General features: G+C 53.3%; 2 protein-coding genes across 3 annotated transcripts in view; one reads left to right on the top strand and one right to left on the bottom strand.

The window, feature by feature from the left end:
• The window catches only part of TIMM17A (translocase of inner mitochondrial membrane 17A), an 8,947-nt gene extending 523 nt beyond the window's left edge, over positions 1-8,424 (top strand). The window contains exons 2-6 of one of the 2 annotated variants that reach the window (XM_027669147.1): positions 3,532-3,631; positions 4,624-4,687; positions 6,062-6,190; positions 6,693-6,803; positions 8,146-8,424. In XM_027669147.1, the coding sequence (XP_027524948.1) occupies positions 3,532-3,631; positions 4,624-4,687; positions 6,062-6,190; positions 6,693-6,803; positions 8,146-8,216 (475 nt within the window). In that variant the 3' untranslated portion in view covers positions 8,217-8,424. Of the gene's footprint in view, positions 1-3,494; positions 3,632-4,623; positions 4,688-6,061; positions 6,191-6,692; positions 6,804-8,145 lie in introns of both variants that reach the window. The other variant, XM_027669148.1, reaches the window with a different exon arrangement.
• A 1,094-nt stretch (positions 8,425-9,518) lies between these two features.
• ADIPOR1 (adiponectin receptor 1) overlaps positions 9,519-14,061 on the bottom strand; it is a 6,740-nt gene continuing 2,197 nt past the window's right edge. The window contains exons 3-7 of the mRNA XM_027669143.1: positions 13,879-14,050; positions 12,836-13,022; positions 11,862-12,049; positions 10,615-10,808; positions 9,519-10,221 (exon numbers count right to left, since the gene is read on the bottom strand). Coding sequence (XP_027524944.1) covers positions 10,093-10,221; positions 10,615-10,808; positions 11,862-12,049; positions 12,836-13,022; positions 13,879-14,050 — 870 coding nt within the window. The 3' untranslated portion in view covers positions 9,519-10,092. The remainder of the gene's footprint in view (positions 10,222-10,614; positions 10,809-11,861; positions 12,050-12,835; positions 13,023-13,878; positions 14,051-14,061) is intronic.

Below are 14,061 nucleotides of genomic sequence, written 5' to 3'. Positions count from 1 at the left end.
CCCTCAGCACCGCCCGTCGTGCTCAGTGCCCTCCTCATCCTCAGCCCCTTCATCCTCAGCCCCCCTCAGCCTCCTCTAAGTCTTCTTTCGTCCTCGTCCCACTCATCCTCAGTCCCCCCAACCTCGTCCTCATTGCCCCCCTCAGCCTCAGACCCCCCATCCTCAGCACTGCTTCATCCTCAGCCTCCCCTCATCCACAGACCCCCCCTCAGCCTCCCTTCATCCCCCAGCCGCTCCCAGCCCCCCTGAGCCCCCCAGCCCTCCCTGGCAGTTCGGTGCTGTCCCTGTGGACTTCCACAGCCACGTCAGTGGCAGCTCAGAGGTTTTATTTGCAGCAATAAAAGGTTTAAATGCAAACTTGGGCTCAGGGTTACAGAGTCCTGAGCAACTTTGTCAGCATGGGAAGGGACCTGGGACAAGGGGTGGAGGGATAGGACAAGGGGAATGGCTTCCCACTACCAGAGGGAGGGTTAGATGGGATATTGGGAAGGAATCCTTCCCTGAGAGGGGCTGGGATGGAATTCCCGGGGAAGCTGTGGCTGTCCCATGCCTGGAAGTGTCCAAGGCCAGGTCGGAGCAGCCTGGGATGGTGGGAGATGTCCCTGCCCATGGCAGGGGGTGGCACTGGATGGGATTTAAGGTCCCTTCCCACCCAAACCATCCTGGAATTCCATGGTTGCGCTCAGCTCTGCAATCAGAGACCCGGGGCTGTTCCTGAGGCTTTTCCCAAACTTTGCCAGTCACTCTGTTACCATGTGTTAACTTTCTCCATGAGAGTCAACCTCGGCCTTTCCACAGCACAAATTCTGGGACATGAGCAGAATAAATTGTGTTTACTGATAGTTTGCCGTGGGCTCCAGCTAATCCCAGAATCCCGAGGTTGAAAAAGCCCTCCCAGCCCATCGAGTCCGAGTGTGCCTGATCCCAGCCCAGAGCACTGAGTGCTACATCCTTGGACACCTCCAGGGAGGGGGACTCCAAACTTCCCTGGGCAGCCCCTTCCAGTACCTGACCACTTTTTCCATGAGGAAATTCCTCCTGATGTCCATCCTGAGCTTCCCCTGACATGGGCTGAGGCTTCTCCCTTACCCTGCTGCTGTGTGGGGCTGTTGAGGTCCGCTGTGTCCTGTCCCTTTATCCAACCCCAGCAGCTGCTCTGCTTGGGCTCAGGCTGCTTCCCTGGGGAGAAAAGGCCCCTTTGTTTATCTAGACTCCGATCCCAGTGGTTTTCCAGCTCTTTGGAGAGCTGCAGGATTCCCTGGGGCTTGGAGGGTAAGTGGAGTCCTGGCCTCTGCCCTGCTGTCTCTGAGGAATCCCTGGTGCTGTGAGGAGCAGGAACATGACCTCATCCCCCACATCCCTTCCCTGCAGAGTCAGGGGAACAATTCCCTGTAACATTAGGCTTGGAGAGAAGTGGTAAATTAATAATGGAATAATCTCTTTTCCTCTCCTCTGCTCCTTCAGCAGGTCAGGCAGTGCTCAGGCTGGGCAGGGCTGTGGGTCAGCCCTGAGGGAGGGGGGCTGTGCTGGCATTGAAGAGGGGCTCTCTCCTTTAAAAGCTGCTCAGAAAGGCTTGGGGAGGAGTTTAAGATGAAAATGAAGAACCCAAAAGGCAACAGCTGATAAGGTTAAAGAGGGAAGGAGTGGAGAGGAGCCTTCCATGATTGGGGGCTCATTAATGAGGCCGTGATTTGGTTAATTGGAATCCCCTGACTTTGTGGGTAAGGGAAGCCCACTCCACATAATCCATTTAGATTTCCAAAAGGCCTTTTAAGGAGATCACTGAGTTAAGGAAGGGGGAGAGTTGGAGTGAGATGTTTTATTCATAACAGAGGAGATCAAAACCTGCACTGGGAGACCTGAGAACAAAACAGCAGAAAATCCCTGGGTAGGAACACTTGAGTTGCTTTTCATCTTGGCATCTCTGACAGCAGTGTGCCTGGAACCTTTTCATGGGCATTAAGAGCAGGAAGGAGAGGAAGGAAAATAAACTGAGTTATTGAATTCAGTCAGGGATGGAGGGGGTTGTGAGGAGGTGAGATGGGATGAGAGCAGGGCACAGAAACAGAACGGGAGGAAGGATAAAATCCATAGGGTGGGGATGGGATCTGGATGGGGATGGCACTGGGGACAAGCCAGGGTGCCCAAGCCAAGTGTCCCCTGTGCCCACAGGAGTGCCATGGGTCAGGGGTGCAGGGAGGGAGAGATCCCAAAGTAGGTCATGGGCAGGAGGAGGGACTGCAAATCAGAGGGTGTTTGCAGGGAAAAAACACCCTGGGACAAAGTCTGCAGGACAGGGGGCTGGGACAGAGGAGAGGTTTGTCACTGCTCAGCCCTTCCTCGGCCTCAGCCCCTCCTCATCCACAGCCTTCCCTCATCCAGGGACTCCCCTCATCCTCAGTTCCCCCCCATCCTCAGCCCCCTCCTCATCCTCACCCCCTCCTCGCTGGGTGCTCTGGAGGAGGGTTGGGGTCCGTGTCCCCACAGGCAGGAGCTGTGGGGATCCTCAGGGACACCCCCATTCCCAGAGAAACCAGAAATCCCTCATCCTGCCGTGGGGGTCACCTTTGGGACCCTGACTGGTGTTGGAGCTGAGTTTTCCTGCATTTCCTGACTCTTGGCAGTGCAGGAGTTTAACCCCTGGTGCTGGGCTGGAACATTTGGCTGCAGGATGAAAAAGACCCCAAGGAGTTTGTTATTTTGTGCTCTGGGATCACCCAGGGACAACAGGGGTTATTGGCAGCTTAGGCCTGGCGTAGTGTAGGAGCTGGGTTTAGTGTCACAAGGCTCCAGTGCTGGGCAGAGGTTCTGAGCCCCAAACTGAGACTCACCTGCCAGGGCTGACAGTATTCCCAGCAAGAAGGGGCTCCTGCGCAGGATTCTGGAGCAGGAGTTGTGGCTGCTGCTCCTCTGGGAGCTGTGTTTGGTGGGAATGGACTTCAAGGATCCAGGATGCACCAGGAAAAAACGTCCCAATCTAACAAAGCTGGCTTGGAAGTCTCAGTTAAATAAGCAGAACTGATGAGAAGCGTGAGGGATTCAGGAAAAGGGCTTTGGAATCTCAGGGAATTTGGCCCTTCAGTTTTCCATAGAACAGGACAAGAGTGGGATCAGGGAATGTGATGGACGTAGGGCAGAGCTGGAATTCTGCACTTTTCCATGATGGAAATATGTCTCTGTCTTGTGTGGGCAGTGCAGAAAAGTTCAGGAGTGTGGGAAATTCTGGATATTGGATCCTTCCTGCTCCAGGGACGTTGGGAGGGGGGATGAAATGGCAAAGTTGGGTTGGTTTGCTGCAGTATTCCCTGGGTTTTGTTGGATGTGGGGCGGTGTTTGCTGCAGTATTCCCTGGGTTTTATTGGATGTGGGGCAGTGTTTGCTGCAGTATTCCCTAGGTTCTGTTGGAATTGGGGCAGATCTCCACCCCAGTCCCGGCAGGGCCCGGGTGCTGCCCTGTCCCAGCCCTTTCCCAGGCTGGCATTCCCCATTCCCAGACTGACATTCCCCATTCCCACCCCATTGTTCCCGCAGTCCCTGGAGGATCGTGGATGACTGCGGAGGGGCCTTCACCATGGGGGCCATCGGAGGGGGGATCTTCCAGGCCATCAAGGGCTTCCGGAATTCCCCGGTGGTGAGTGAAGTCCTGCCCTTCCTGGGGAATGTGGGAGCCAAGGGGAAGGAGGAACATCAGGGGATGGGGCTGATCCATGACCGTAATCCAGGCCAGGAGGGGCTGTCCCGGCTCGGGGTCCCATCTCCTGGCTCAGAGCTCTGCCTCCCCTGGAGAATTCCTTAGTTACCCTTATTCAGTCAGGACCAGTTTTGGTACCATTTTAACTTGTTTTATTTAATCCTTACCATTTTATCACCATCTTATTACCATTTTTTATTTAATCCATACCATTTTATTAACACTTTTTATTTAATCATTACCATTATATTACCATTTTTATTTAATCCATACCATTTTATTACCACTTTTTATTTAATCCTTACCATTTTATCACCATTTTTATTTACTCCTTACCATTATGTTACCATTTTTATTTAATCATTACAATTTTATCACCATTTTATTACCATTTTTTTATTTAATCATTACCATTTTAGTAGCTTTTTTTTTAATCCTTACCAATTTTTTACCATTTTTATTTAATCATTACCATTTGATTACCATTTTTTATTTAATCCTTACCATTTTTGTTCCCATTTCATTACCAATCCTTTAAATCCCATGGAAATGGGGGGAAATGTGTCTCTGTAACTCTGGCACATTTGGTGCTGGGCTCTGCAAGGTTCAGCTCCAGGTTTAAAGCTCAGGAACAAGGACTGAATATCCCAACTGAACGCCTGAGTTTGGGACAGGTGGTTGGATTGCTGGGAAAACGGGAATGGGGAACAAAACCAAAGACATGGATAAAAAACCAATGAAAGAGGTGGAAAAACAAGAGCCAAAAATGTGGTTTAATGTGGTTTTACTGCCCCTTCTGGTCCCCACCTGGGCTCCGGATCCTCCCCAGAGCCTGGAATCACTGCCTGTGCCTGCTGGGAACGTGGGATTGCACAGATAACTGGGAATGGGTTGGGATCTCCCGGGTTTACTGGGGCGTTTCTCTCTCGCAGGGCGTGAGCCACCGGCTGAGGGGCAGCCTGACCGCCGTCAGGACCAGGGCGCCGCAGCTCGGGGGTAATTAGTGAAGGGGTTAATTGGCAGTGCACTGAAATACCTGAGTTCGGGAATTGGAGTTAGTAAATTAAATTAATGAATGAGTTAATTGACATTGCATTGAAATTCCTGAGTTCGGGAATTGGAGTTAGTAAATTAAATTAATGAATGAGTTAATTGACATTGCATTGAAATTCCTGAGTTCAGGAATTGGAGTTAGTAAATTAAATTAATGAATGAGTTAATTGACATTGCATTGAAATTCCTGAGTTCGGGAATTGGAGTTAGTAAATTAAATTTATCTAATGAGTTAATGTAAATTGCATTTAAATAACCAAGCCTGGAAATTTGATTTATTACATTAAATTAATTTAATTCATCATTAATTAACATAATTAATTAGTAATTATTATTTAATAATATTTAGTAGCTAATATTACTATTTAATATAATTCATTTAATTAATTCCCTAGTTTCCCAGGGAATTAAATTAATTTAATGAATTGATTTAAATATTTAAATAACCAAGTTTGGGAATTTTATTTATTTAATTATTTTTTATTTAATTAAATTACTTAATTTATTTAATTAATTTATGTGATTTGTTATTAATTAATATATAATCAATAAATAATACTTAATAGTTAATAGCAGTTGATAAATAAATAATATGATTAATTTAATTATTTCCCTGGTTTCCCAGGGAATTAAATTAATTTAATGAAGTGATTTAAATTTCATTTAAATAACCAAGTTTGGGAATTTAATTTCTTAAGTTAAATTAATTTAATGTATTTCTTTAATTCATTATCAATTAATATATAAATAACAAATAATTAATGCTTAATAATATTTAATAGTTATTAAAAATTAATAATCGATTAATAGATAATAGAATTAATTTAATTCACTCCCTAGTTTCCCAGAGAATTAATTTAATGAATTGATATAAATTTCATTTAAATTTCTGAGGCTGGGAATTTAATTCATTAAACAAAATTAATTTAATGAGTTGATTTAAATTTCATTTAAATACCCAAGTTTGGGAATTTAATTTATTAAATTAATTAAATTAATTATTTTAACGAGTTAATTTAAATTACATTTAAATTCCCAAGTTTAGGAATTTAATTTATTCAATACATTAAATTAATTAATTTAATGAATTAATTTAAATTTCATTTAAGTTCCCAGGTTAATTATGCGTGGGGAGCAATCCCTGGAATGACAGGGTGGGAATTTCCCCTTTTCCAGTGATTTTAGCTGCTCTGGGTGGGTTGGGGGCTGCATTCCCTGGTTTATGGAAGAAACATTCCTTGGTTTCCAAGGAGGCATTCCCTGGTTTCCAGGGTGCCATGCCCAGGTTTCCCCCCCCAATCCTGGCTGTTTGCACAGGGAGCTTTGCCGTGTGGGGAGGGCTCTTCTCCATGATCGACTGCAGCATGGTCCGGATGAGGGGCAAGGAGGATCCCTGGAATTCCATCACCAGCGGAGCCCTGACCGGAGCCATTTTGGCCGCACGGAGTAAGAAACTGGGAAAATCCCTCAAAACCCCCAAACATCCCAGTTCCCGTGGCAGGGTGTGGGACACCCTCACTGGGATCTGCTGCCCACTGGAAAATCACCCGAGACTTCCCTACTGGGCTCAGGAAAGGAATTCCTGGTTTCCCAAAGGTTCCTGGTGTTCCTGGGAGGGGGGAGTTGCCCAGGAATTATCCCTTAATGAATCCCTGAATTGATGGGAAGTCACTGCTCTGAGTCTGCTTTTGGGAGAGATCCAAATGCACAGAGAGGGAGGGAAGGGGCTGGGATGGAATTCCCAGAGAAGCTGTGGCTGCCCCATCCCTGGAAGTGCCCGAGGCCAGGCTGGAGCAGCCTGGGATGGTGGGAGGTGTCCCTGCCCAGGGCAGGGGTGGGACTGGATGGGATTTAAGGTCCCTTCCTGCCCAAAGCAGGATTTTGGGTATGTCTAACATGGAACCACTGCAGCCAAAAGTCCAAGGTGTGTTTGTGCTTCCCATTCCAGATGGGCCCGTGGCCATGGTGGGATCCGCTGCCATGGGAGGGATTCTCCTGGCGCTCATCGAGGGAGCGGGAATTCTACTGACGAGATTTGCCTCTACCCAGTTCCCCAACGGTGAGGAACCGGCATGGGGGGATCCCAGAGATCGGCCTCTTCCAGCCAGCACTCGTATCCCAGAGGGAATCTGGGAGTTCCTGGGGCTCTGGAAAGCCAGGGAGACCCCTGAGATATCATCGGCTCCTTCTGGGTTGCTCCAAGCCCCGTCCAACCTGATCCAGGGGACTTCCAGGGAAGGGGGAGCCACAGCTTCTCTGGGAATTCCATCCCAGCCTCTCCCCACCTTCCCAGCCAGGAATTCCTTCCCAATATCCCATCCAACCCTCTGGCAGAGGGAAGCCATTCCCTGTGTCCTGTCCCTCCATCCCATGTCCCCAGTCCCTCTCCAGCTCTCCTGGAACCCCTTTAGGCCCTGGAAGGGGCTCCGAGGTCTCCCTGGAGCCTTCTCTTCTGCAGGGGAACATTCCCAGCTCTCCCAGCCTGGCTCCAGAACACATTTTGGCAGCCCAGGGAAGGGTTTGGAAGGCCAGAGCAGGTCCTGGCAGCCCAGGGAAGGTCCTGGCAGTACAGGTGTGGGAACTCCGGGTGCAGGAGCTGATAAGGTCCTGGCAGACCCAGATAACCCATTTCCAGGAAGGCTGAGGGGTTTTCCTTTCCCTGAACTTCAAAACCCACATTCCTTTTTTTTTTCCCCAAGTAAAACAGGAGCTGGGATGTCAGTTGGGTTGGTGACTGTGGGAATGCCTGGCTGTGGAAAATCCTAAATATCTCTGTCAGAGAATCTCAGGATGGTTTGGGTTGGAGGGACCTTCAATCCCATCCAGTCCCACCCCTGCCCCGGGCAGGGACACCTCCCACTATCCCAGGCTGCTCCCAGGCTTCCCAGCAGGGAGAGGGAACCCTTTCTAGACCCCGTCAGTGCCCTGGAGGTGCCTTCAACCCCTCTGAGAAGGTTTAACCCCAGGGATAAAGGAACCACTGGAATGGAACAACTGTGGATTCAGCTTCCCAACCCACTGCTGGGGGGAGCAACTGCCAGAGGGTTAGATGGGATTTTGGGAAGGAATTCCTCCCTGTAAGGGTGGGGAGGGGCTGAGATAGAATTCCCAAAAAAGCTGTGGCTGCCCCATCCCTGGGAGTGTCCAGGGCCAGGTTGGAGCAGTCTGGGATGGTGGGCGGTGTCCCTGCCCAGGGCAGGGGTGGGACTGGATGGGATTTGAGGTCCCTTCCCACCCAAACCATTCCAGGATTCTGTGAAACCTCTGACAGTCTTTGTGAAACCCAAACCAGGCTGGGATTGGGGATTAATTTCCAGGGGATTTTGTCTGAACCAACCCACTGTTTGCAGGAGGAATCTCCTGCCTTTTGGGATTGATTTGCTTCTCCTCTCCCTCTCCAGGCCCGCAGTTGTCCGAGGATCCCTCCCAGCTCCAGCCTCCCCCGTTCAGCAACTATCAACAGTACCAGTGAGGGGCCTGGGAGCCCTGGGATGGGATGGGATGTCCCTGCTGGAGCTCTGGGATGGGATGTCCCTCCCCTCCCCCCTCCCAGGAACACCTGCAGCACTTCCCAGAGCTCAGGAGAACTTTTAGGAGATGACAAATCTATTTATTCCCAATAATTCCCATCTGTAATGTTACACGTGGGCTGGAATTACAAGGAGGTTTGAGACAAGGAGCACACGGAGTCTTGTCATCCTTGGGACACTGGAGTGAAAATCTTGGAGTCTCCTCTGGGATGTGGCACCTGCAGCTGGAATTTCAGCCTGGATTTGGGGGGTGGGGCTGGAGGGGGAAGTGTTGCACCTTCATTCCTGCTGCCAGCACAGCCTCAGCTTCCACTGGGATCCCAATTCCAGCATCTGCTCCTGGCTTTGTCCTAACTCCTGCCGGCGAGGCCCTTCCCTGCTCCAGCAGTTACAGTCCCTGCCCCATCCAGGTTTGCCAGGGCAATTCCTGGCCTGGGTCAGTCCCTGCTGATCCTTGTCAGGGGCTGATCCAACATCCTGAAAGCCTCGAGGAACATCAGAGTGACTTTGTGGCTTCTCCTCTGCCCAGGGAGGAGCAAACGGAGCCAGAGCTGAGAATGGGAAAACTGAGAGTGGTGTTGGACCCTGGGAACGTTGGCAGAGGGTCGGACAAAGTGTGTGAGATCCTGCTCATCCTGTGTCCTCCAGAGGGACACTACCCTCACTCCTGCCTGTCCCACAGCCAGCCCAGGACTCCAGGGCTTGGCTCTCATCCCTTGGAGCTGGGACAAGGCTGCAGGATCAGCTGGGCCGAGCCTGAGTGGGACAGGGGGTGCAGGATCAGCTGGGCTCAGCCTGGGTAGGACAGGGATGCAGGATTAGTCAGGCTCAGCCCAGGTGGCACAGGGCCAGGGGCACAGTGGCCGTGGTGGCCCTGCCCACACTTGTCCCTCAGCCCTGCCACAAGCAGTGGCCTTCAGCTGCCTGAGCTGGGCTTTACTGAGCTGGGCTCTGCCCCTCAGTGGTCCCTGAGCCCCACTCAGGGCCCTGCCTGGGCTGTGCCCCCTCCTGCCCCTGATCCCAGAAGGAATTTCCCCCCCCAAGGCTGCCCCAGCCAGGGGGAGTTTTCCCGCCCCATCCCCACCACAACCCCCCAGAATTCCCAGTTAATCCCAGTTTATTGTCTCAGTCCAGACCCCCCTGCCCCACTCTGAGGGTGCTGGAGCCCCCCACACCCTCTGAGCAGTTGCTTCTGTCCCTCCCCAGGGGGTGGCACAGAAAGGGTGACACAGTGACGACGGGCCCGGGTGACACTGAAACAGTGACCTTTTATTGTCTCTACAGCAGCTCTGATTCCCAGACCAGCCCCCCCTGCCCCTCCTGGCCGAGGGGCTGCCTTTAAAGCTCAGTTTAAATATTAAATACCCTCCTTTCTCTTTACATGGTCAAGGAAAAACCAAACCGAAAAAAAGGACAATTAAAATATTTTAAATTACACGCTCTGTGCCCCGGGAGCTGCCCTGGGAGCCGCAGAATTCCCGGGGGGATATGTGGGGTCGGTGAGAGGCGGGATGTGCTTGGCTGGGCAGGAACAGCAGCTGCTCCCTGTGCTGGGGGAGCCCCAGTGCAGCTAAACCCGGCCTGGGGGAGCCCCCAACCTCCCCCAGACCCCACTGGGGGGAGGGGGTGAAGATTTGGTCGACGACTTTCCTAAAGGATTTCTCCGTTTCTTTAAAAAAAAACAAACCCAAAGAACAACAAAAAAACCCCACCAGCAACCCCCAAACCCAGTTTTTGAGTCTTCCTTGGATCTGAGCAAAGACAAAAAGAGTTTAAAAAGCACTTGAGGAAAGCTTGGACTAAAAGCAGGCGGTGCCCTCAGAGCAGGGAGTCGTCCGTGCACCCCCCTTCCAGCCCGTAGCGGAATTCCTGCAGGTTGGACACCCCGTAGAAGTGGACAAAGGCTGCGGCCACCACCAGCACGTGGAAGATCTGATGGGACTGGAACTGGGGGGGGGAAGCCCTTTAGAGCAGAGCAAATCCCCCGTTTCCAACCCAAATTTAACCCACTTTCCACCAATTTCACCATTTTCTTCTCCAAATTCCCTGATTTTCCTCCAATTTCCTCTGTTTTCCCCCGATTTTTGCCTGACTTCCCCGACACAGGGATAGGGGACACAGGAACTGTGGTGGCACAGGGGGCACAGGGCCTGTGCTGGTACAGGGACAGGGGGCACCAGGAGCTGCTCCTCGCTGCCCCAGGACTGTTCCATCCCACTCTCCCAGCGCCATCCCCACCCCTCCCGAACCCCCAGTGCCCCCCTCAATGTCCCCCTCCCGGCCCAGCTCTGCCCCCTGTGCCCCCCAGCCCCCCCCGTACCCCCCCAGCCCCTGACTCACCCAGATGTCGAACTTGCCCGGGAAGAAGCGCTCGGGCACGCGGGCGGCGTAGAGGGCGGCGCCCGTGATGTACATGACAGCCATGAGGAAGAACCAGCCCATCTGCCCCACCGTGGTGGCCTTCACGAAGCCCTCGGCGATGGTGAAGTGCAGGGTGGGCACCACCCCGCTCAGCCCCAGCCCCAGGAACACCCCTGGGTGCCCAGGGCGGCATCAGGGCACGGCCCCGGCACCCCCAGCCCCTGTCCTGTGCCAGGGAACCTCCTCCCAGGGGAGATCCCTCTCCTCCAGAGTCCTGGAATGGCCCAGCTGGGAGGGACCCCTGAGGGCCAAGGGCAGCTCCAGCCCCAACAACCCCCCCTGTCCCTGAGAGTGTTGGCCAAGCGCTCCTTGGACCTCTCCAGACACTCTCTGAACTCCTCCAAACTCTCCTCCAACTTCCCCAAACATTCTCTGAACTTCTCCAAACGCTCCTCAAACTTCTCCAAATGCTCCTTGGACTCCTCCAAACACTCTCTGAACTTCTCCAAACTCTCCTCCAACTTCCCCAAACATTCTTTGAACTTCTCCAAACGTTCCTCAAACTTTTCCAAACTCTCCTTGAGCTTCTCCAAACACTCCTTTGAATTTGGCCAAACACTCCTTGACTTTATTCAAGGATGAAGTGCAGCTCCAGACCCTGCACAGGACCAGACCCAACAACACCCCCCCTTCATCCCTGAGAGCATTGGCCAAACGCTCCTTGGCCTTGGTCAGATGTTCCTCAAACTTCTCCAGACATTCCCTGGACTTCTCCAAACTCTCCCTGAACTTCTCCAAACGCTCCCTGACCTTGGCCACTCCTTCTGGCACTGATCCTTCCCCAAACAGGGATCTAGAACTCCCCAATCCCTCCATCTTCCCCCCAGTTTTCCCCCAAATTTCCCCAATTTCTCCCTAATTTCCTCCACTTTCCCCCCAATTTCCCCCATAATTCCCCCAATCCCTCCATCTTTCCCCCAATTTCCCCCCAAGTTTCCTCAATTTCTCCCTGATTTCCTCCATATTCCCCCCAAAATTTCCCCGATTTCCCCCAATCCCTCCATCTTTCCCCTATTTCCCCCCGATTCCCCCATTCCCATTCCCCACTCCCCCACACCCCATTCCCATTCCCCATTCCCATTCCCACTCCCCACACTCCATTCCCATTTCCCATTCCCATTCCCCATTTCCCCATTCCCATTCCCCATTCCCACCCCCATTCCCACCTGCCCGTGTCTGCCGGTGCTTGGGAGTGGCGAATCGGTCCCACTGGGCCACAATGATGGCGGAGATTCCCAGGACACAGACGATGGAGAGGTAGATGAGCCTCGGCTGGGGGGAGCAGTAGAAGGAGTAGTAGAGCCAGGGCACGAAGCTGCCCATGATCAGCAGCGCGATTCCCGAGTAATCCAACCTGGAACAGCACAGGGAACTCCCCTGGAGCCACCAGCACTGGGAGGGGGGGAATGGGGGGTGGGGTCCCACTGGGATGGGGGGCCTGGGAATGACAGGAGGGACGGGAAGGGATCTGGAGACTCCAACCCCCCGGATTTATGCCCATGGATTTCTGCTCCTGCTCTGAGGACCCATCCCGGCGCTGAGACGTGTCCCCAGGGAACACCAGGACACTCCAACGGGTCTGCCCTGCATCCCGCGGGATCTCAGGGGGTGGTGCCGAGGGATGGGCAGCATTCCCAGCACAGCAGCACCCCGGGAATGCCAGGAACAGCCTGGGAGGAGCAGGGTCCCACTGAGCCTGTGCCCCTGGGATTAGAGAGCCTGTTCCTTGGGATTAGAGGCTGTTCCTTGGGATTACAGAGCCTGTTCCCTTGGGAGTACAGGATTCTATTCCCTTGGGAGCCAGAATCCTGTTCCCTTGGGAACCATGTTCCCTGGGAACAATGTTCCTATTCCCTTGGGAACCAGGGAATAGGTTCCTATTCTCCTATTCCTATTCTCCTATTCTCTTGGGAGCAGAGGATGTTCCCATGGGAGCTGAAGGGTCCCATACCTTTCCCACCCCCCTGAGGCCCTCGATCCAGCAGATTCTGGGTGTTCAGGCCCAGGGCAGATTCCCAGGACCCAGCTGTGCTTCCCCTCAGCTCCAGCTGGATTGGGTGACCACCCCTGCTCCCAAGGCTCAAACATTGGGAAGAGGAGGTGCTGTGGGAAGCCAGAGGCTCCCGGAGGCCGCACTCACTTGGAGAAGGTGCGGGAGACCTTCTCGGAGTGGCAGTAGACGGTGTGGAAGAGCCAGGAGAAGCTGAGGCAAAGCACGGCCCCCAGGAAGAACATCCCAAACACGACCTTCTCCTGCAGCGGCGCCATGAAGTACATGTTGGGCCGCAGCATGGTCAGGATTCCCAGGCACAGGAACAGCAGGAACCCTGTGGAGCGCCCAGGAATTCAGCACAGCCGCCGGGAATGGCCCGAGATGGATCCCAGGGGAGCTAGGGATCCATCCCGAGGGCCGGGCCCGGCACAGGCTCCTGGGCTGGGGCAGCGCCAGGCCCAGGGCAAAGAGCATCCCTGTGTTCCATGGGATCCTGGAATGCCACACTGCTGCAGGCTGGAGGACCTCAAAGCCCATCCCATCCCACCCCTGCCCTGGGCAGGGACACCTCCCACCATCCCACGCTGTTCCAACCTGCCCTTGGACACTTCCAGGGATGAGGCATCCTCTAGGAATTCCATCCCAGCCCCTCCCCACCCTCCCAGCCAGGAATTCCTTCCCAATATCCCATCCATCCCTCCCTCTGGCAGTGTGAAGCCATTCCCTGTGTCCTGTCCTTCCATCCCTTGTCCCCAGTCCCTCTCCAGCTCTCCTAGAGCCCATTTAGGCCCTGGAAGGGGCTCCAAGGTCTCCCTGGAGCCTTCTCTTCTGCAGGGGAACATTCCCAGCTCTCCCAGCCTGGCTCCAGAACAGAGGGGCTCCAAAATCCTGGAATGTCAGGATGGTTTGCATTGGAGGGACCTTAAAGCTGAACCTCCAGCTCTCCCAGCCTGGCTCCACAGCAAAGGCTCTCCAGCTTTGGAGCATCTCCGTGGCCTCCTCTGGAGCGATTTCAGAGGAACATCCTCTGAGATTTCCCCATTTTTCCCAGTTTTCCTCATCCCACCGCGGAGCAGGAGCCGAGCCTCAGCTGGGGGGGGCTGTGGGAGCTCCTTGTGGGCTCAGGACCCTCCAGGCCCCTGCCAGGCCCCCTCAGGCCCCCCCCAGGACCCCTCAGGCCCCCCAGTCACCCAGCAGGTGTGTCCAGATGTTGCCCGTCTCGGTGTGGATGCGGAAGATGCTGCGGAAGCAGGCGCGAAAGGAGGGCATGGGGGGCCGGTGGCCGTGCAGGAGGTAATCGTTGTCCTTGAGCCAGTCGGGCAGCACGTCATAGGGGATCACCCGCCAGCGCCCCTCCCACACCTGCAACATCC

This window comes from Corapipo altera, unplaced genomic scaffold (genome assembly GCF_003945725.1).
Source record: "Corapipo altera isolate COAL_440 unplaced genomic scaffold, ASM394572v1 300, whole genome shotgun sequence".
In the NCBI taxonomy this organism is placed as follows: Eukaryota; Metazoa; Chordata; class Aves; order Passeriformes; family Pipridae; genus Corapipo; species Corapipo altera.
Note: the sequence above shows the minus strand (reverse complement) of the source record. Positions and strands in the feature narration are given on the sequence as shown.